General features: G+C 33.5%; 4 protein-coding genes and 1 non-coding gene across 5 annotated transcripts; 3 read left to right on the forward strand and 2 right to left on the reverse strand.

Moving 5' to 3' along the window:
* Nucleotides 1–418: 418 nt before the first annotated feature.
* LOC122311394 (chorismate mutase 3, chloroplastic) lies at nucleotides 419–3906 on the forward strand. The gene is made up of 6 exons (XM_043125945.1): nucleotides 419–688; nucleotides 1296–1518; nucleotides 1610–1696; nucleotides 2261–2404; nucleotides 3269–3361; nucleotides 3488–3906. Exons 1-6 carry the CDS (start codon nucleotides 522–524, stop codon nucleotides 3722–3724), a joined length of 951 nt encoding a protein of 316 aa, XP_042981879.1. The 5' UTR covers nucleotides 419–521; the 3' UTR covers nucleotides 3725–3906.
* A 1118-nt stretch (nucleotides 3907–5024) lies between these two features.
* LOC122311395 (uncharacterized protein At5g01610-like) lies at nucleotides 5025–7808 on the forward strand. Its single transcript, XM_043125946.1, has 3 exons — nucleotides 5025–5273; nucleotides 6177–6231; nucleotides 7070–7808. The coding sequence occupies exons 1-3, from the start codon at nucleotides 5166–5168 to the stop codon at nucleotides 7447–7449; spliced, it is 543 nt and encodes a 180-aa protein (XP_042981880.1). The 5' UTR covers nucleotides 5025–5165; the 3' UTR covers nucleotides 7450–7808.
* A 621-nt stretch (nucleotides 7809–8429) lies between these two features.
* LOC122309546 (protein RETARDED ROOT GROWTH, mitochondrial) lies at nucleotides 8430–11035 on the reverse strand. The gene is given in 6 exon segments (XM_043123057.1): nucleotides 8430–8604; nucleotides 8607–8703; nucleotides 8881–8977; nucleotides 9150–9251; nucleotides 9675–9888; nucleotides 10620–11035. Coding segments are annotated over 5 exon segments (534 nt in total). The 5' UTR covers nucleotides 9872–9888; nucleotides 10620–11035; the 3' UTR covers nucleotides 8430–8563.
* A 5238-nt stretch (nucleotides 11036–16273) lies between these two features.
* On the forward strand, nucleotides 16274–18379 carry LOC122308830 (cell division topological specificity factor homolog, chloroplastic-like). Its single transcript, XM_043122087.1, has 2 exons — nucleotides 16274–16503; nucleotides 17612–18379. The coding sequence occupies exons 1-2, from the start codon at nucleotides 16417–16419 to the stop codon at nucleotides 18203–18205; spliced, it is 681 nt and encodes a 226-aa protein (XP_042978021.1). The 5' UTR covers nucleotides 16274–16416; the 3' UTR covers nucleotides 18206–18379.
* A 1190-nt stretch (nucleotides 18380–19569) lies between these two features.
* On the reverse strand, nucleotides 19570–19641 carry TRNAW-CCA. The gene has a single exon. It is a non-coding gene; the product is annotated as a tRNA-Trp (tRNA).
* Between the last annotated feature and the right edge of the window lie 75 nt (nucleotides 19642–19716).

The following is a 19716-nucleotide window of genomic DNA, read 5'->3' on the forward strand; positions in this document are numbered from 1 at the left end:
CAATGCCGAAGTAAGATAGATATCGGTGTGATTCCGGGCGCGCTGACCAAGGAATGATGCTCGTCAATTAGTTCTTCAAAATTAAATTATTATTAGTGTATTGATTTTTTTTAAGTAATTAAAAATGTTATCACTGATATATTCGTTTATATATTTAATATTTAAAAAAATAAAAAATACATCCATCGAAAATGTACCACGAGACTTGATCCAACAAGAATAAATTTATTTATTTATTATTTTTTTATATTCTAAAATATTTTTTTAAAAAAATTTATAATATTATTAATAAATATTTTTTTAATTATTAGGTAAATAAAAAAAATCAATCGAGACACGTCGAGGCCGTGAGCGTAACTTTTTTTCATTTGAATTAGTGATAATTTGAATTAGGACAACGATATAGACGCCCCCCTAAATTCTATATCTCCCTTGATCTGTCCTTTGTCTTCTTCTTTCGACTACCATACTCCTTCACTCTTGTTTACTCTCTCGATCTCACTCTCTCTCTACCGCCAGCAATGGAGGCCAAGCTACTAGAAGCTGCTATCCCAGGCGTTCCAGCCAGCCTCAAATCTTCAAGACCCACTTTGCTTCTTGCCTCCCAGAACACCCTTAACTTCGGTAGAAAGGGGCTTCGCCCTCCTCAAGTTTCTTGGTTTTCTTCATCCTCCTCGTCTCCCATCAGGTACAGAAAGGAGAATGTGTTTATATCGTTGTATTTCTTCAATTTCTTGCATGTTCACATCAAACATTTGAGCATTAGCAGCACAATCTTGTAAAACTAATTCTACATTATTATCACAACTAAAAATCTTTTAGTTAAATGGGGAACATTGAAGTCCGGATAAGGGTTGCTGGGCATTTTATAGAGGGATGACCACTTCATACGAAAGAAATACAACATTTGGATCATATATCATGCAATATTTTTCAATGCTAATACAACCTTACTTCATTTGTTTTAGTATTTGTTTAGGGTTGAAATTAAATTAGTTAGCCATATGCCAAGTTGATTTGAATGTCTAACCTCAAAGCGTGATACGTTAGGCTATGTTTATGACCAGGCAATCAAAGTCATTGCCACGTCCTTTTGTTTATTTTTGTTGTGAGATATATTGATGTGGGAATTCTTGGATGTGGGGCACAGCATTGAACAAACAATGAATAGTGTGGAAGAGTTCTGTAAGCTAACTTATTAGGCTATCACACAAAAGAAACTCCTCCAACTATCGAAAGGAGTGATTTTCGGTGTTGATTAAGCAACTTATCACATGGTTCTTCTTTTGAAACAGACATGCAAGAAAGAAGAGGGTGGATGAGAGTGAGACCTTGACTCTAGACTGCATAAGGCACTCTTTGATTCGACAAGAGGACAGCATAATATTTAGCCTTTTGGAGAGGGCTCAGTATTGTTATAATGCAGATACATATAACCACGATGCATTCTCCATGAATGGATTCCGTGGATCATTGGTTGAGTACATGGTCAGGGAAAGTGAAAAACTCCAGGCTCAGGTTATCTCATCTCCCAGAGAGAAAAATACTCGAGGAACAACTTGAGTAATGGTGCCACAAGTTTTCTAATTTGCTTCTCTTTGAAAACTAGGTGGGCAGATATCAGAGCCCAATTGAGCATCCTTTCTTCCCCGAGGACCTACCTGAGCCAATACTTCCACCTTTGCAGTACCCCCAGGTATCGAATACTGTTCCTATCGATGCTTCATACAAGAGTTTCATAGATCTTTCCATTTTGATAGCAGAAAAAAATGTGGGCCACTCCCTAGTATTCAATTCACTCAATGCTTGGGCTTATTCTTTTGTGCGATTCAAATGAGGAAAATTGGCACTGAAATCTTTCTATATGACAAGTTAAAATCTTCAACTATCATATATAGTTAGGTATTCGGGATCTTTTTTTTATCCATTCCTTTGATACACTGAGTTTACAGAACTCATTTGCTTTTTACTTTCCTTTTATTTCATTTTCTTTTTTCTCTTTTTTTTTTTGTTTTTTTTTGGGGGGGGGGGGGCGCGCGTTGTTATACTTCTGTGCTTGGGTTGGGAGGACTTAATTGCCGCTTAACATTATGAAGATAATTAAACCTTGTAACATCAGTTCTTGGGTGTTGTTGTCATCACTTTTTTTTCTTTTTTTTTTTTGTGTGTGCGGAGGGATGGAATCCTCCTTGTGATCTCTTTAGATAACATTTTTATTTATTGTTGATGAGAGGTCTTTTTTCCTCTGATATGGAACTAGGTTTTGCACCCCTGTGCTGAGTCGATCAATATAAACAATAAGGTGTGGAATGTGTATTTTAGAGATCTTCTTCCAAGATTAGTAAAAGCAGGAGATGATGGCAATTATGGATCAGCTGCGGTTTGTGACTCACTTTGCCTGCAGGTATAGCATCAAAATCTTGCTATGTTATCAACCTAAAGTATTTTTTTAATAGCAAGGCCAAGAGATACTAGAGTTATATATGAACTTGTCTCTTCATTTTGCTTTGGCAATGCCTAAAAAGCAACCCGATCATTGTCCAGCTTTTCAACATGGGCTCTTTGATAGAAGTAACCGAGCATTGTGTGTTGGCTTTATTTATTGTCTTTCAAGAGTTCAAACTTCTCTTTAACACCTTGACCTTTTTTTTAATCTAATTCTCTACTTGGTGTGAGAATTAAGCAAAATTGTCTATGACTAATCTAGAATTGGCCATAGTGTCAGCAAATTGCTTCCTTCTCTTGCCTCTTAATTTGTGAGATGGACTTCAGCTATTTGGCCTTCTCTGATTGCCAAACGTGTATAATAGTGGAACATGCCGTCCAATTGTTTCTTAAGGAGGGATCTCCTGCAATCCCTTAATTCATTACCTGTAGGCATTTTACTTGGGTCTAACTAAATTTTGAGACTCGAGAAGTTGGCAGTCTGCTGTTTAATTTATCTTTTTTGCTTGGTAAGGTCTCTTATTTTGATCCTTCTCAAATTGGGTCATTTGATTCATGTTTTGAATGAAATGTATTTGCTTGGATATATTTTTTCAGCAATAAAGTAGCACTACCATTAAAAAGAATAATAAGTCTCATTGAGTACCACTCAGCCATTTTTTTTCCTCTTTTTAACTGACAAGCATTTATGTCACGGCTACTATGCTTTATTGGGTTTTGTCTCAATTCTGATTTAATAGCATATGCGAGACTTGAATTTATTTGTTACATTCCATATTTGGTTGAATAAACTTGACTTAGTTTGATTGGACACTTATTGCAGGCACTCTCCAAGAGAATCCACTATGGTAAATTTGTTGCAGAGGCAAAATTTATCCAGTCCCCTGCCCTGTACGAGGCTGCCATTAGGGTACAAGTAAGTTGCTGGCATAGATGTGTTCTGACTCCCATATCTTTTTGGTTAGTTAATGTTTTGCCGATACAATTGATTTTCTTAAATTATTACCCCGCTTCATTTGCTGAGGAAATGTGGGTCTTGCAGGACAGGGCTCAATTAATTGAATTGTTGACATATGAAACTGTGGAAGAAGCAGTCAAGAAGAGAGTAGAGATGAAGGCTAAAATATTTGGGCAAGATGTAAAGATCAACCAAGAGGAAGATGTGGCTGATCCAGTATACAAAATCAAGCCAAGTTTAGTTGCCGATCTGTTTGGGGATTGGATCATGCCCCTAACAAAGCAAGTTCAGGTTGAATATTTGCTGCGAAGATTGGATTAAACAAGAGATCAAAGTGTATGCGTTGTTTCTTATTTTGACTTTCTTTACAGGGATTTTTGGATGTCAAGATAGATAATAATTTAAATATCTACATTAAACAGTTTTGAGAGTAGCTACGCCACATTTCTGAAACCCTTTCCTGAGTGTAAAACTCAATAAAAAATGCTCTTTTTTTTTATTTATTTTTTATTCTTCTCGAAAAATTTCTTCTTCGATGATCAAGAGAGAAGACTAGAAACTGCCTGGTTTTATCCAGATTAAGGTCCTACTGTTGGATAGAGTGAGGTAAATGTTAGACATCCTTCCCATATACGAAGGATTGCCGCATTGACAGGAACTATACTCTGATTGGAAATTGCATATATGGAACTTAATAAGTTTGTTCTTTAAAGGGTCGGTTGTTTTTTCTTCCCTCTTTGAATCTGTTTCCAGGAAAAAGCAAGGGAAGCCAAAAGGAGCATGCTTTTTAGCTGGCAACTGCCACCATGACCCCCACCATGTGCAATGGAATATTTGGAGTTCACTCATCAATCATCACGATTGTAATAGCTGAAATTTGTAGTGAGTCAGCTTTAGCACACAGAAAGGACAAAAAGTGGAAAATCACCTGGTAGTAGATGCTTACAAATATTTAAGGCTGCCTTTTCTTTTTGGCTATTAATTCAAGTGGAAAAGTCACTACGCATGATAACATGGTAAGTGTTACAAATATTAAAAAAAAAAATTACATAAATTAAATCTATAAATTGACGTGATTTTATAGAATCTATTAGATCTATTTTATTATAAAAATAATTTTATAAGTTGATGTATCACATCAAATCATATCAGTTTATAAATTTAATTTTGTATAATCTCTTTATGGTTAAAGTATTTTCTTAATAATATTGCATAATGTCATCTCATTTAAAAACTAATAATTATGTACATAATTAGGAAAACACAACACTTATAATTTTTTCCTCAAAGTCCAAAAAAGGCTGAAAAATTAAGTGGACATAAATCGCAATCGCCGTAGATATTCGGTAATGGTATCTCATATGAGTAGTGATAGACACAATTCTTTTTCATAAATTTTTAGGCAATCATGCTTTAAAATGAGAGTGTTTTGTAAAATAATGATATTTTTGGAAATTGCTTTTATAAATTTTTTAATTTAAAATATAATTATATAAAAGATTCTGAAAATAACTGTGTATCCATTTTCATCTGGATTCTCAGTAAATTAGCTGGCGCGGCGCCACCCCCGGCTCATTTACGTAAACGCCCTCCGGTTCGAACCATTTCCTTTTTCATCTAGAGGCCTAAAGCCGCTTTTCACACTACGGATGCATGTCTTTATGCCTGCTTGAGATTTGTTCACTCAGACGCTCCCATCCCTCACCAGTATACTCTACACGAACGAGAGAGAGAGAGACAGAGGGAGGTAGAGAGACAGAGAATGGAGAAAGCTCTGACGACAGTGGGTAGCTTAAAGGTTGTGGTTGGGAGCTCTTGGATTACGAAGAAAGCGAAGGAGGAGTTCTCTAATCTAACTGACGACATCACTGTGAGTATGGACTTTGTATATTTTCTGTGTTCCCTTCTGCTAGTCTGTAGGGTGACGCCCTTTTGCTTTACTTTTTATTTGCTATCATTGTGGCATTGCCCCTGTCCAGTATGCGGTTTTGGAGGTAGTTCTGGTCTTTACATGTGTAATGTGGCTTTGATTGAACTGGACCCACTTGTTGGTGTCTGCTAATTGTGGATGCTTTTCTGGAATTAGCAGTAAAATGTGAGATCTGTTGATTTTTACAAGAAAGACAATGAATTTGGATTTGGGTTAAGTGTAAAAGAGAATTGTTGAGAGAAATTTTTTAATGTTGATCCTTGCTTGCTTAAATTGTGTGTTCGGATGGATGTTTGTGCTATGATGGGGACAAAATGTCCCTGTGAGTAATGATGGTGAATTTTGAACATGATACAGCATTTGGGGTGAGCCTTTAGGTTGGAGGGAGGCAATTCGGTTCAAAAAAGGGAAAGCTTTTTTAGATCTTTATAAATTGCTAATCGTGCTAACTGACTTGAGCTCATACCTAGTAAGTTCAAAGCCGTTCTGAATATATCAAGACACTATAGATCCAAATAATTGATGGAATTTGTGTGGTGAGGGCCACATTTGCAAGTTTATTAACTGTACAGACGAGGTGTTGTTGGAAAAGAGGAAGAGATAATTTGTCTAACAAAGTTTCCATTGCTTTGAATCTTATCAAAAAAAAGTTTCCATTGCTTTGAAAACCCAGTCAAGCACTGTCTCTTCTGGTTTATATAACATAGATACCAAGTGATCAGTGAAATTCTAAGAGTTTTTGCACATCTCTTTGACGAAGTATTCATGCTACTTTGAAAGTATGCGTGCTCAGTTTGATGCTAATGCTTTCTCAATTTTCTAAAAGGTTGCTTCTCGTTGCAGACTCTGTCAAACACAGTGGAAGACAAGGCAAAGTGGATTTTCAACAAACTAAAAGGTGTGAAACTACATTTGAACTTTTTATACTCCATTATGCCTGAATCCTTAGTTCTGCTGTGGAAATGCTTGACATGCGACTTGATTTTCCTTCATGTAAATTTCCCTTTCAGTGTTTTAGAGACTTTCATACCCCTACCACAACAGTTGGAATTTGTATACAGATGGCAGTGCATGTCATGAATGTAGCTTAATAATACAATTCGATAGGGATTGTGTGCCATCATCATCTTTTCAAAGCCGTATGTAACGTTAGTGAGCTTATTCTCTAGCCTGGTGATTGTAATTGTTTTCCTTGAAGAAGCTGATAGATTTTGGCCATCAACCTACAAAGTAGTGATTTGTAGACCCACTTATTAAAAAAAAAGTAGTTATTTGTAGTCTTGTAGACCTTTCTTTTATACAATTTTTCACTTGCATCCGCATTTAATTTACCTCTGCTTCTCTCACATTTGAAACTATTTATTTCATTGTTTGTTTCTTTTATAAACCTTCATGCTTTCATTTTATAAACCCTGGCACAAGAATGTCAGCATTTGGAATCTTTATCTATGCTAACTTTTGATATTATTCCTCATATTTTTATTCTGCATTTGATTAATGAAACTGGTTTTAGAAGGATTCAATGAGATGGTTTTTTGTGTTAGAAATAGATATATTTTTCATTTCATTTCAGCCCGTGTAAAGAATTTGTAGATTTTAGAATATCACACTATGAAACAATGTTCAGCCGTAACATTGTCTTATGGATTTCTTTCCTTATTTCCCTTTTTTTAAAGGTTAATCTACATCAATAAATCAGTGAGAGTTATAACTGACTAGAAAATGCCTACCAACAGGAAAGCCACTGAAAAGCTTACCAGATCTCCTTCAAGAGTACAACTTACCACGGGGCCTCTTTCCCCAGAACATAACCTGCTATGAATTTGATGAGTCCAAGGCCAAACTGATTGTGTACTTGCCTTCTGTATGTGAGGTCAGCTTTAAAGACTCCTCTGTGATAAGGTATGCTACTCGGGTTAAAGCAATTTTGGGGAGGGGAAAGCTTATGGGCATAGAGGGAATGAAGACAAAGGTTCTAGTGTGGGTTAAAGTGACAAACGTGGCGGTAGAGGGCTACAAATCTGATAAGGTTTGGTTTACAGCTGGTGTGAAGAAGTCAAGGCCTACAGATGCTTATCGGATGCCCCGTGATGCCATCAGAGTTAAAGAATTTTGAATTTGGACTGAAGAATGAATATCATGGTCATGGGGATTCGAAGACCTAAATCATTGCTGGTATTCTTATAGAGTAGATATCAGTAATCTTGTTTCTCTTTGTATTAGATTGCATGCACTATTATGGTTTTCAGCACTTCAGATATCATCTGCTCTAGGTTTAGGATGCGCATGCTACGCAGAATTTGATGATTGCCATTGCCATTTGAACTTTTACGAAAACACTCAAGATAGGGTGAATGGCCAGCAATTGCTGACCATGCTAAGAGTTGTAGGATGATGATATTATCAAACTGGTGCAGATAACTGCTGTGGGTATCAATGGTGCAATGAAACTGCATGATCTTGTGCTTTTGGAAATTTAACTATTGTCGGCATTTTGTTATGGCTTAGAACAAAATTCTCGGAATCCTTTGCTTAATAAAAACCAAATCCCAAAATGTTCTTGCTTCAATAGTTCAATGTATTATAAAGTCGAACAGTCTCGTGCGGAAATCATATTCTCTGGGTTGATCTACAGTTAAAAGTCAAACAACAATGTTTCTTGTAGCAACATTGCTTGGATGAAAGGATTATGAAACGATTACTACTGTAGTATTGTACGTAATAAGCAATAGATCTGACCAAAAAAAATATTCAGACACATTCATTGGTCAATCCTAAATTTGTAACTCTTGAGAAAAATTATTTGTATAGTTGTAAAGTGTGCAAATTCTGTAGTCTTTTTAAAAGAAGTACAGTACCCAAGGAATCTGTATGAAATTTTTATTTTTTATTTTTTATTTTTTCCTCAAGTCAGTTAAATTATGATTTGAAGTGGCACAAGAAGACCCCTGCCCTAATTTAAAATGACTCTGGCTTTCTTTATCAAAACCAGAATTCAAGATATCAAGCACCATCGGTTCCCTTTGTAGCTGCTGAATGGTATCATAATTTCACTTTCCATTTTTCTCTATTTATAATATTATTATAAGATGCATATTGGAAAATTTATGGTAGTATATGCAAGAAAATTTATTGCATACATATAATAATGAATTGAGTTGCTCAATAAATAGATTAAATACTGCTACAAAACTATCGTCTGTTTCATGTTTCCTAATCAGCTTCCAAAATTATAGTGGAATCGCATTTGAATCACGAACAATCTTGTATTTGATATGACATTCTCCATCATCAACGGGCCAATGATGCACCATTCCAAGAGATCAGACTTCCTGTTTTGGAGGATTTCTTGCAGGAAATGAATGTTATGCTGCAAATGGAGAGTTAAGAGAGGGGGGGCTTCATCAATTATCAGTAACATTCATTATATGCACTATAGTCATGAAAGTACAAGGAAAACCCATCCAAACATATGACAGAATTAAGTAGCAAACCCGATTTCTAAGTGACCCAAATGTAAAATATAGATCCATAAGGACAGGTATACCTTCACGAGTTTTAGTTTGAAATCCAAATTTCCAGAGCGTTCAGCCACTTCATAATCCTTACGAAGATATTCATGTATTTGAGCATACTTGGCATCCCTCCAAGAAGCAAATATGAACCAAATTCATGTACTCAAAAGGTTGTAAAAAAATATCAGGGAAATTATGCAAGTACTAAAACATGTTCAAAAGTAACCAACTTTAATGAACCGATTTTCAGGTTATCTGATCTTTGTAAAGCCAAATCATGGTAGATTTACAGAGTGCTCACTTTATCTGGTGCCTTGCTTTGGAAGCCAGGGAAGAAGTTGTAATGACTCCAGAGTCATGAACAGAAACAGCTTTGTTCAAGCTTAATGAGCCCAACCGAAGCCTGGAGGCAACATGAATGAGAAGAAACAGCTTTATTCAAGCTTCATGAGCCGAACTAACTTTAAACAAGCATGTTTAGCATAATGCGATGAGGTAGGGCAGGCTCAAGTCTTTAATTAACCTAATTTCAATTTCGAAATAATTTGGGTTCCATTTATGTTCACAACTCGACCCAAGCATGGGGTTTTGTTGGACTGTAATTTCTGCTTGCTAAATGTAAACTCAACCAACATCATAGTGAGCTTAATCTGCAGGAGTGATGGAGCCAAGTAGAGGCATTAGGTATTAATGCCTAGAATAGTAAAAGTGAGATCATCCAGTATGCGGAAGGAACTTCTAGTATTCATTATCTACTTTAAACACATAACCAGCAACATTCTGACGCATCGAATGAGACTACAAAAAACAATCGCAATGGCATTACCTCTCAAAAAGACCAACTTTTGGAATTACATCAGCTAGATTTGAATTAGCCTTCCCAAAAAGCTGAAGAAGCTTCTTCTTATCCATTGTAAACTTTCCGGTTTTCTCCATTCCACGATTTATGTCTGCAAATTCTTGAACCATACCATCAACTTGTGCGTGCTTGAGAGAGAGGTTAAGGTCATTGAAGTTTAACATGGTTTCGATCAGAACTCCTTGCAAAAATATTATGATGTTTCAAACAACATAAATAATGTAATATGGCACAATGAAAATCAATAGACATCTTAAATGCTTATATTCAAACAGTTCAAGCATATAGAATCAGGAATGCACCAAAAGTGGTTTAAAAGCAAGAAACCAAGTGCTTTTTACTCCACTAAACAACTTACATAATAAATACAAACTTGGAAATCCTACCAAGAAATTACATGTGAAACGAAATAATCCAAAGCTATACTTTGGCTAAGCACACTTCCTATGATGCAGTCACCATTAGTGTCCAATGTTTTGAGAACAATGTAGTCTGGACCTCCCTGCATATCCCAACCAATGATGGCTTCTCTCGATGAATTCTATTGTCTTTTGAAAACACCATAGAGAAGGGTAATGATACCCTTTTATTATCTCTCAACCATTTTACGGTATTTGAAATTTTTGTTTTTTATTATTTTCTTTTAAATATTTTTTTCTTTAATCATTAAGAAAAAATTAAAAAAAAAATATTCTGCATTAATAATCACTTCTTTAACCACTAAATAAAAAAACTATAAAAATTAAAAAATTAAAAAAGTAGTAAAAAAGTAATAATAGAAGATTAAGCCTACAATTATTCCATATAGAATCTACCAATGTTGGATTCAGTAATACAATATCTGAGCATGAGATTAAATGACTCCCCAGAGACCCCAATTTGAGAGAGGAAGGCATCGAAAGGAGACCCTACAAGTGTGTTGTTCCTTGCAGATCTCTGGTCCTTGCGAACGAGGCACCGCGGTGAATGTGACAAATTTGCTAGAGAATACATCTTTTACCTTGGGAATTAGTCGAGAACCAGAGCCTTATCCAGGATAGTGAAAATTTTCGGATACCTTGTCATCAAAAGGTAATAAAATACTTGAGATTCTAGCTCGCCATTTCCTTTCTCTTTTTTATTTTTTTATCTGCTGAAGTTGTAGCAGATTTTGGTTTACAGCTTTAAATAATGAATTTCTTCTTTCATTGATACATGAATTTGGGAGAAAATGAGAGGGCTTGGTGTTCGAGAGGGATGGGGACGAGTTGCTAGGTTTGAACTTTGAAAGAAAATAGGAGGAACGGGACAGATTTGCTAATAGGAAATGAGAAATATTTGGAATCCTGTAATGGGTCCGAGCGTTTTTACCGAGATCCAAGCATTTCTTTGATACATGAATTTTTATTTTTATTTATTTTTATTTAATAATTAGATAAGTATTTTTTTATTAATATTGTAATTTTTATAAAATATTTAAGAATATTTTTAAAATATAGGAAAAAAGCAAAAAAAAAATTACACTTATCAAACTTTGGGTCCCAAGTCGGTGGTTTTAGAGTCACTAGTAAAGAATTAAGAGATTTTTTATTTTATTTTATTTTTAAATAAGTGGTTTTAGCGGGATCCAACTTTGAGATTCATTTATTTTCACAGATGAAATGATATGTGTTGAACTCAAAATTTTAAGTTTTGTGTAATTATATATTTACATATAGATTTTGATGATAACAAATGAATTCAAAGAATAAAGGAGTCTCAAATTCAAGTTGTCTACACAATGGAGTCAAGCACATCAAGTGTTGAACCCAAGGTTTCAAGTTTTGTGTAATTATATATCTACACATGGATTTTGATGATAACAAATGAATTCAAAGAATAAAGGAGTTTCAAGCTCAAGTTGTCTACACAATAGAGTCAAGCACATCAAGAAAACAAACATGAGCAAGAAGGGAACAAGTTCACATTAAAGTCATAGAGTAATGTTGTAAATCTCTTAAAAATTCAAAATTATGGTTAAAGCTCAAAATTAATATTTTATCATAAAGTATTAAAATACATTTTCTACATGTATATGAATTTTTTGAAAATTAAATTTAAAAATTTTGAAAGATGATTGATTGTCATCTTTCACATGTGCATGCCTTGATTAAAGATTTGAATTTTTAAAATATTAAAAATGATTGATTGTCATCTTTCACATGCGCATGTTTTATTTGAATATTTTCAAAAGTGATTAATACTTTTTTTGACTTATACAAAAAGTAAATATTTTTGTTTGAAATATTTGAAAAGTAAATTGTGCTCCTTTTGCCATATGCAAAAAGTAAAAGATTAGGTTTGAATTTTTTGAAAAGTAAAGTGTGCTCATTTTGTAATATGCCAACAGTAAAAGATTAGGTTTGAAATATTTGAAAAATGAATGATGTTGTTTTTGACAATTGAAAAATAAGAACCTTTTATTTGAATTTTTTGAAAAAGTAAATGATGTTGTCTTTGACATGTGAATCTTTTTAAATTTGAATATGAAGTTTTATATGCCTATAAATAGATCATTTGAGAGCTTCACATTCACAACATCTAGAGTATACAACATTTATTTAAAAATTTCATTCTCTCTTCTCTAAGCATTGAGCCTTAATTCTTGTTCATTTTGAGAGATATAGTTTGAGCTGTATTGTTCTTATTCCACTCATTAAAGAGTGTTTTCTGATAACCTACTCACTATCAGCTCTTGTATCAATAAAAGGGTGTGTATAACCCTTGTGCGTATAGAGGGTGTTCTACATAGGGAATAGTTGAATAACCACGTGTAAGGTGATTGCAAGTATAGAATATGTTTTACAGGGATCATTTGTAATGGTGTTGTTCAAAGGTGTAATATATTTCTATTTTCATCTGAAGGAGATTGAATAGTGAATTTGAGAATTTTCAATGGGTAGCTTGAGGCAAGGACATAGGCAGTGGGGCCGAACCTCGTTAATATACTGAGTTTGCTTTTCTCTTACCCTTACTCTTTATATTTATTGATATTTCGTATTTTATTTATATTTTATATTGTATATTTGATTTATAATTGTAATTTTTTTTAATACAACTCAATTCACCCTCCCTCTTGTGTTAGTCATCTGGGCAACATCAAGGAACCAAATATGAGCAATAAGGGAACAAGTTCACATTAAAATCATAGAGTAATATTGTAAATATCTTAAAAATTTAAAATTAGGATTAAAGCTCAAAATTAATATTTTATCATAAAGCATTAAAATACATTTTTCACATATGCATGAATATTTTGAAAATTAAATTTTAAAATTTTAAAAGATATTGATTGTCATCTTTTACATGTGTAATACATAATTAAAGCTCTGAACTTTGAAAATATTAAAGATGATTGGTTGTCATATTTCACATATGCATGTTTTATTTGAATATTTTCAAAAGTGATTAATACTTTTTTTGACTTATACAAAATGTAGATGTTTTTGTTTGAAAAATTTGAAAAGTAAAGTGTGCTCCTTTTGTCATATGCAAAAAGTAAAAAAATTAGGTTTGAATTTTTTGAAAAGTAAAGTGTACTCATTTTGTCATATGCAAAAAGTAAAAATATTAGGTTTCAATTTTTTGAAAAGTAAAGTGTGCTCCTTTTGTCATATGCCAAAAGTAAAATATTAGGTTTAAAGTTTTTGAAAAATGAATGATGTTGTCTTTGACAATTGAAAAAGAAGAATTTTTTATTTGAATTTTTTGAAAAAGTGAATGATGTTGTTTTTGACATGTGAATATTTTTAAATTTAAATATAAAGTTTCATATGCCTATAAATAGATCATTTGAGAGCTTTACATTTACAACATCCTGAGCATACAACATTCATTCAAAGCTTTTATTCTCTCTTCTCTAAGCATTGAACCTTAATCCTTATTCATTTTGAAAGAGATATAGTTTGAGTTGTATTATTCTTATTTCACTCATTGATAAGTGTTTTCTGATAACCTACCCACTATCAGCTCTTGTATCAGTAAAAGGGTGTGTATAAACCTTGTGTGTATAGAAAATGTTCTACACAGGGAATAGTTGAATCACCACGTGTAAGGTGATTGCAAGTGTAGAGGGTGTTCTACATGGATCCTTTGTAGCGGTGTTGTTCAAAGGTGTAGTAGATTTCTATCTCTACCTGAAAAAGGTTGAATAGTGAATTTGGGGATCCACAAGGGGTAGCTTGAGGCAATGACATAGGCAGTGGGGCCAAACCTCGTTAACATACTGAATTTGTTTCTCTCTTACCCTTACTCTTTATATTTATTGTTATTTCATATTTTGTTTATATTTTATATTGTATATTTGATTTATAATTGTTATTTTTTAAATACAACTCAATTCACCCCTCCTCTTGTATTAATTATCTGGACAACAATATGATTTGATATAAAAGTTGAAAATTGAATAAAATTTTGTAAAAATATGTTTTTTAATATTATTTTTATGTTAGAATTTAAAAAACTTGAATTGTTTACTTTATTTTAAGTGAAAATTCGATAAAGTTGTAATAAATAGATGGAATGAGATAAGATGAGTTGAAAAGTTTTTAAAAACAAACGAGTGGAATCAGTTTGTTTGGATTCAGAGATAAGATGAGATGGTTTTAGGTAGAAGTTAAAAGTTAAATAAACTATTGTTAAAATATTATTTTTTAATATTATTATTGTTTTGTAGTTTGAAAAAATTGAATTGTTTATTATATTTTGTGTGAAAATTTGAAAAAATTGTAATGATAAGATGAGATGAGATGAAATACTCTCTGAATCCAAATAAGCTCTAATGCTTGTTTAGAGAGTGAGATAAGATGATAATTTTGTGAATAGTAATAAAATATTTGTGAATAATAGTGCGATTATTTGAGTTTAGGAAGCGAGAAAGAAAAAGTTGAATAAAAAATATTATAAAATTAGAATATTGTTAAAATATAGTATTATAATATTATTTTTGTTTGGAGATTTGAAAAAGTTAAATTATTTTTTGTTTGAAAATTTAGAAACTTTGTAATGATTAATTTGAAAATATTTTTATTTAAGTTATATTTGGAAATGAAATGAGATTGAGATGAGATGAGAATTTTGTGATGAGATATATTTTTAAGTTGGTGGCTCTAGCATTTTTCATCATAATGATCCATTTTGTGCACATATCATTTTCCCAAAAAAAAAAAAAACAATTTAGATAAGAAATTTGTTCCCGTTGTGTAGAACAATCATTACGGAGTTTTTTCTAAGTTTAAAGTTTAACATTGAGATATTAAAAGTTCAATTGAATATAAATTGGAGTGGTTTCTTAAGTTCAACTTAGAATTAAAATCAATAGCAATGTAAAGAGCTAAATCCTCATTTGTGTAGTAGGGAGAAAGAGCAATATCTCATTCCATTTGAAAAATTATTTCTATACTGCGTTTTGAACCCAAGCAGACTTCTTCCATTCGTTTCACAAACCCAGGCAGACTTATTTCCTTCGTTTCCCTTCTTCCTTTAGTTTTGGGTATCGCCATTCGTTGTCGTCGTCGTTTTCACCGTTCAAGCCAGTGAGTCTCTCTATTTAACGTATTTCCCCCAAAACTGAAAACTGAAAATATGATTTTCTGTTTGTTTTTGCTTCGTGTGATTTATCTTTGTGATTTTTTGTTGAGTTTTGCTTAGATGATGAACGATGCTTGTATTTCACTTCAATATGAGGGTTTGGTTGAAGTGTGTTTTGATTTTGTGTTGGGTTTTGGTTGGAGTTATTGAAGTGGGCGATGGTGCTTCATATCATGATGTTTTGTGGTATTCGAGCCGTAGTGCTGCGGTGGTTGATGATTTTCAAACCATTTTGTTGATTTTGAGGTGTGTTCGTATGAGAAATGAGATGATACTAGGAATTATTGCCGACCCTTGAGTTTCATCGCTAGTTTTCTACGATTATCTTTGATTTTGTTTTGGACTCTGCGTTAGGGAGCTTTTGGTTCTGTCTCTGAAGGAATTTGAACTCCGAAGCGTTTAGGAGATGATTTAATAAGCTCGATTTTACTTTTTGCTACATGCTTGTAGGGTTCTTCTAATTATCGCATAGATGTGCACTTTCCGAAGGGTAGACGGTATCGGTTTCGACCGATATTTACTTGGTTCAACCCGCTAGTAACATGGATCCGAATAACCCGACTTGTGTCGGGTGGGCTCAAGCTGATTCTTGCGGACGGATCGGCCCACTGCATTTTATGCACAGGCCTATTTCTATACATATTGTGAATTAAAATTCTTGTATTTTTCTAGTTAAAATATTTTATTATTTAAAGAAGTAAACACAATAACTGAAAACAAAATGTCATTTTATGATATATACAAATGTCAAATATATAAATTTCGTGCAAATCATTTATAAGAAAATATATTCTATCATAAAAAATATATGAAAATTTATTTATTTATAATGAAATTAACATTTTTACAAAATGTTTTTATAAAATTCGTACGTTTAGAATTCAAACATTAGAACCTTTTTATTTTATTTTATTTATTTTATTTTTTATTTTTTAATAATAAACCAGGCCCAATGTCCGTCACTGTAAAACTGACTCCTCCGGGTCTGAGCACTTGAATCCTTTTGGGGGGGGGCAAAACGAAAGACTTCGAGTGGTGCTAACGCGGGCTCAAGAAAATCCTAGCGCACACAGAGCGGAGAGCAATCGGACGCTTCAAAAGGATGGCGCTTTCTGGGAACATGAGGATCTCTGCAACACTGGGCTCCTACCCTATGTACCCTCTTCGAAGCTTTTTGCGTCCTTCAAAGGTCTGAGCTGTCACCCCTTGTTCCTCTGTGCTGATTTCCTTGCATTTATCTTTGCATCTCGTCGACTCTATGGGTTTCATGCAATTTGTTTCAAATTTCTGATTTCCGTGCTTAATTGCCGTGGAAGTGGAAGTAACGAAGAGTAACCTGGAATATGGTAACTTGTCGAGGGTTGAAGTGGTAATTGTGAGGTTCCGCATTTCCTTTTGAAAAATTTTACTCATGATATTCACACCACAAACTACACATAATTTTTTTTTTCATTTTTTTTTCTCTTCATATGGTGCATGTATGGATGAGAAGTAAAAAAATTTATAAAAATAAAAATAAGTGTGGTGCGTGATAATGATGGTAGCAAAGGGCGTCTCTGAGTTTAAGAGTTTCCCAATTCTTCCATATGTGTGATTTTTATTCAGCTTTTAAGGGTCCCGTGGTTCGATGAATTAGGCGTGGTTTATGTCGATTGATAAAATGAGTTTTGTTTGTCCTTTATTTTTCTCAGAGATAATTCGCATGCGCGCGTAAGCTTATTATTTATGCAGGCTGGGGTGGTACTGATATCTGAAAGGAAAGGTAGGATATTTGGTAGTAAAGCCAGGGTCTTTGTTCTTGTCATGCGTTCTTCGCCAAATTCAAGTTGAGCATTTCTCCTGCGAATGTTTGTTTGCTCAATGTAGTTTCATTATGAGGGTATACCAACCTGAAACAGTAAATAAAACGAATATGAAATTTGAGCAAATGTTGTTCTCTCAAAATTTTGCTAATTGAGGTGTATTTTATTCAGAATAATAAAACTAGGGAGGTATTTCCACTTGGTAAATATTGTAATTTTCCTGGTGGACAAGCCATTGCAATTGACTAGGATGGATGTTTATCAGAATGATTAGGTTCAGCTTGTTTGCGTTATTCAGTGTTCATAGGGGAACAATTTGGTTAGCCGGGTAGATGACTGGAGTATGGAGTAATAAATGGCTTTTTTTTCCTTTATCCACTGAGGGTTGAAACCATGGTTTTACATCAACAGTCATCATTCCAGGTCTGCAGAAAGATGTACGAGACATTCTTTGCTGCAACATAGGCATTTGACAATATTATTCTTGCATTATAGGTAGAGTTCTCTGGTTTCCTGAATGGAGGATCAAGCATGGCTGAAGTCATACACAAATGGCCTAGCATGTCACTTGATAACTGCAATATGCATGGTCGTCCCAAGCAAATTTCTGGTGTCACTGGAGATAATAAGCTGTCTCCGAAGTCAATCAGTCAAGAATCTGAGAGCTTCATCCTTGATGCCATAAACATGAGCTTTTTCGAACGTTTAAACTTGGCTTGGAAGATAATGTTCCCATCACCAGCATCTAGAAACAGCTCTAATGCTAGGATTGCCAAGCAGCGCTTGAAGATGATTCTTTTCTCTGACCGATGTGAAGTGAGTGATGAGGCAAAAAGGAAGATTGTTAACAATATTGTGCGGGCTTTATCAGATTTCGTGGAGATTGAATCGCAGGATAAAGTTAATCTGAGTGTCTCTGCCGATTCTGACCTTGGAACCATTTATTCTGTCACCGTGCCTGTACGGCGGGTGAAACCCGAGTATCAAGATCGGGATGAGGCTGGAGCAATAACAAATATCGAGTACAAAGATACTGGAGAGAGTTCAGGTTCTGTTGATGTTAGATTTGATTTCTTCATTCCAGATTGAAGGTCCTATTTGGATGCGTAGCCACTGGCCAGCGAGCCAACTTTAACTTTTGTAAATATATCCGATGCACTTTAAGAGATTGAAAGTTTTGCTGCTTTTCAATTTGATACTTTGTAGTTAATTTGATGTTTTGGCTTGAGGACTCTACTGCGTACAGAGATCTGTTCATCGCAAGTTCATGTTGGTTATTTGTCAGGGGTGTGTGCATGCACGCATTTGCTTGTCACAATTACGTTACATTGGGATCTACAAAGGTAGATCTTTATGCATGTTTTCCGACTATGATACTCATACTATTTAGTTCTATGGAGGTTAATCTCTGTTGTTTTCAAAAGACAATCCTTGAGAGTGCTTGGTATCTTTGAAAACCTCTGCGTCTTTTTTTTTTTTTTTTTTTTTTCTCTTCTGTTCTCCGGTCGCCCCTTCGGCCATCTGTCGGTCTCAAGTGGCAGTCTCAGGGGTGGAACTTGATACCAGTTGGCTCAGGCCCAGATTAGTTACACAAAATTAAAAATTTCATCTCATTATTATAAATTTTTCAAATCTTTATACAAAATATAATAAATAATTTAACTTTTTCAAATTTTAATACAAAATTAATATTATAAAAATATTTTATTTATTATTATCTAAAACATCCCATCTCATCTCACTTGTGTAACCAAACAAGATCTCAGTTTTAGGGAAGCGAAAAACTTTATAATTTCTTTTTAAGAAAATTGGAGATATGCTTTATGCTACCATTTGTGAGTTCGATAAATAAAATTTCAATTTTATTTTGACAACAATTTTGAGAAATATCAAATATGTTCTTCTTGTGAAATTTGTTTTGATTTTTATGTTTTATATTTTGCAAAAATTTGAACAAATGATCAGAGGAATTTTTCATGAAAAATGATTAACACACGTTACTTTTTATAACTATGTTTTAAAATGATGGATTTTTTTTTTAAATAGCTTATAAAAGTAAAATCACTTTACAAAAATGCTTTTATTTTAAAATGTGTTGTGAAATATATTATGTGGGTATTACTATTCATTTATCAAACAGTTTAAGCCTTGTTTGGATTCAAAAATCATCTCAACTCATATTATATAATTATTACAACTTTTTCAAAATTTTAACATTTAAAAAAAAAACTATTTAGATATTTTAAAAATAAAAGAATCACATATTCATTTAAAAATTGGTGAGAATGCTCACTTTTTAAAAAAAAAATAAAAAAAATAACATATTATTTAAAAATACTTACTTAATTATTAAATATATATATTTTAAAAAAAAACGAATTTCGGTGGAATCCTCTGTGGAACTGGTGTTTTCAAACTAAAAACTTTGCGGAAAAAGGTGGTTTGAGGGAGATTGAACCCGACGTGAATCGAACACGCAACCTTCTGATCTGGAGTCAGACGCGCTACCATTGCGCCACGGATCCACCTGTGATCAGTTGATTAACCTTGATATTTAATACTTCTACTTAAATCCAATGCGGGGTAGTTTCGTAACGACA

This window comes from Carya illinoinensis, chromosome 5 (assembly GCF_018687715.1).
Source record: "Carya illinoinensis cultivar Pawnee chromosome 5, C.illinoinensisPawnee_v1, whole genome shotgun sequence".
Lineage (NCBI taxonomy): Eukaryota > Viridiplantae > Streptophyta > Magnoliopsida > Fagales > Juglandaceae > Carya > Carya illinoinensis.

Bases quoted from the DNA above. Each gene is read 5' to 3' on its own strand.
- LOC122311394 (XM_043125945.1), top strand. From the start codon at position 522: ATGGAGGCCAAGCTACTAGAAGCTGCTATCCCAGGCGTTCCAGCCAGC. The intron at 1,519-1,609 runs GTTATCTCATCT...TTTGAAAACTAG, and splicing joins GTGAAAAACTCCAGGCTCAG to GTGGGCAGATATCAGAGCCC. The intron at 2,405-3,268 runs GTATAGCATCAA...CACTTATTGCAG, and splicing joins GTGACTCACTTTGCCTGCAG to GCACTCTCCAAGAGAATCCA.
- LOC122311395 (XM_043125946.1), top strand. From the start codon at position 5,166: ATGGAGAAAGCTCTGACGACAGTGGGTAGCTTAAAGGTTGTGGTTGGG. The intron at 5,274-6,176 runs GTGAGTATGGAC...TTCTCGTTGCAG, and splicing joins ATCTAACTGACGACATCACT to ACTCTGTCAAACACAGTGGA. The intron at 6,232-7,069 runs GTGTGAAACTAC...GCCTACCAACAG, and splicing joins GATTTTCAACAAACTAAAAG to GAAAGCCACTGAAAAGCTTA.
- LOC122308830 (XM_043122087.1), top strand. From the start codon at position 16,417: ATGGCGCTTTCTGGGAACATGAGGATCTCTGCAACACTGGGCTCCTAC. The intron at 16,504-17,611 runs GTCTGAGCTGTC...CTTGCATTATAG, and splicing joins GCTTTTTGCGTCCTTCAAAG to GTAGAGTTCTCTGGTTTCCT.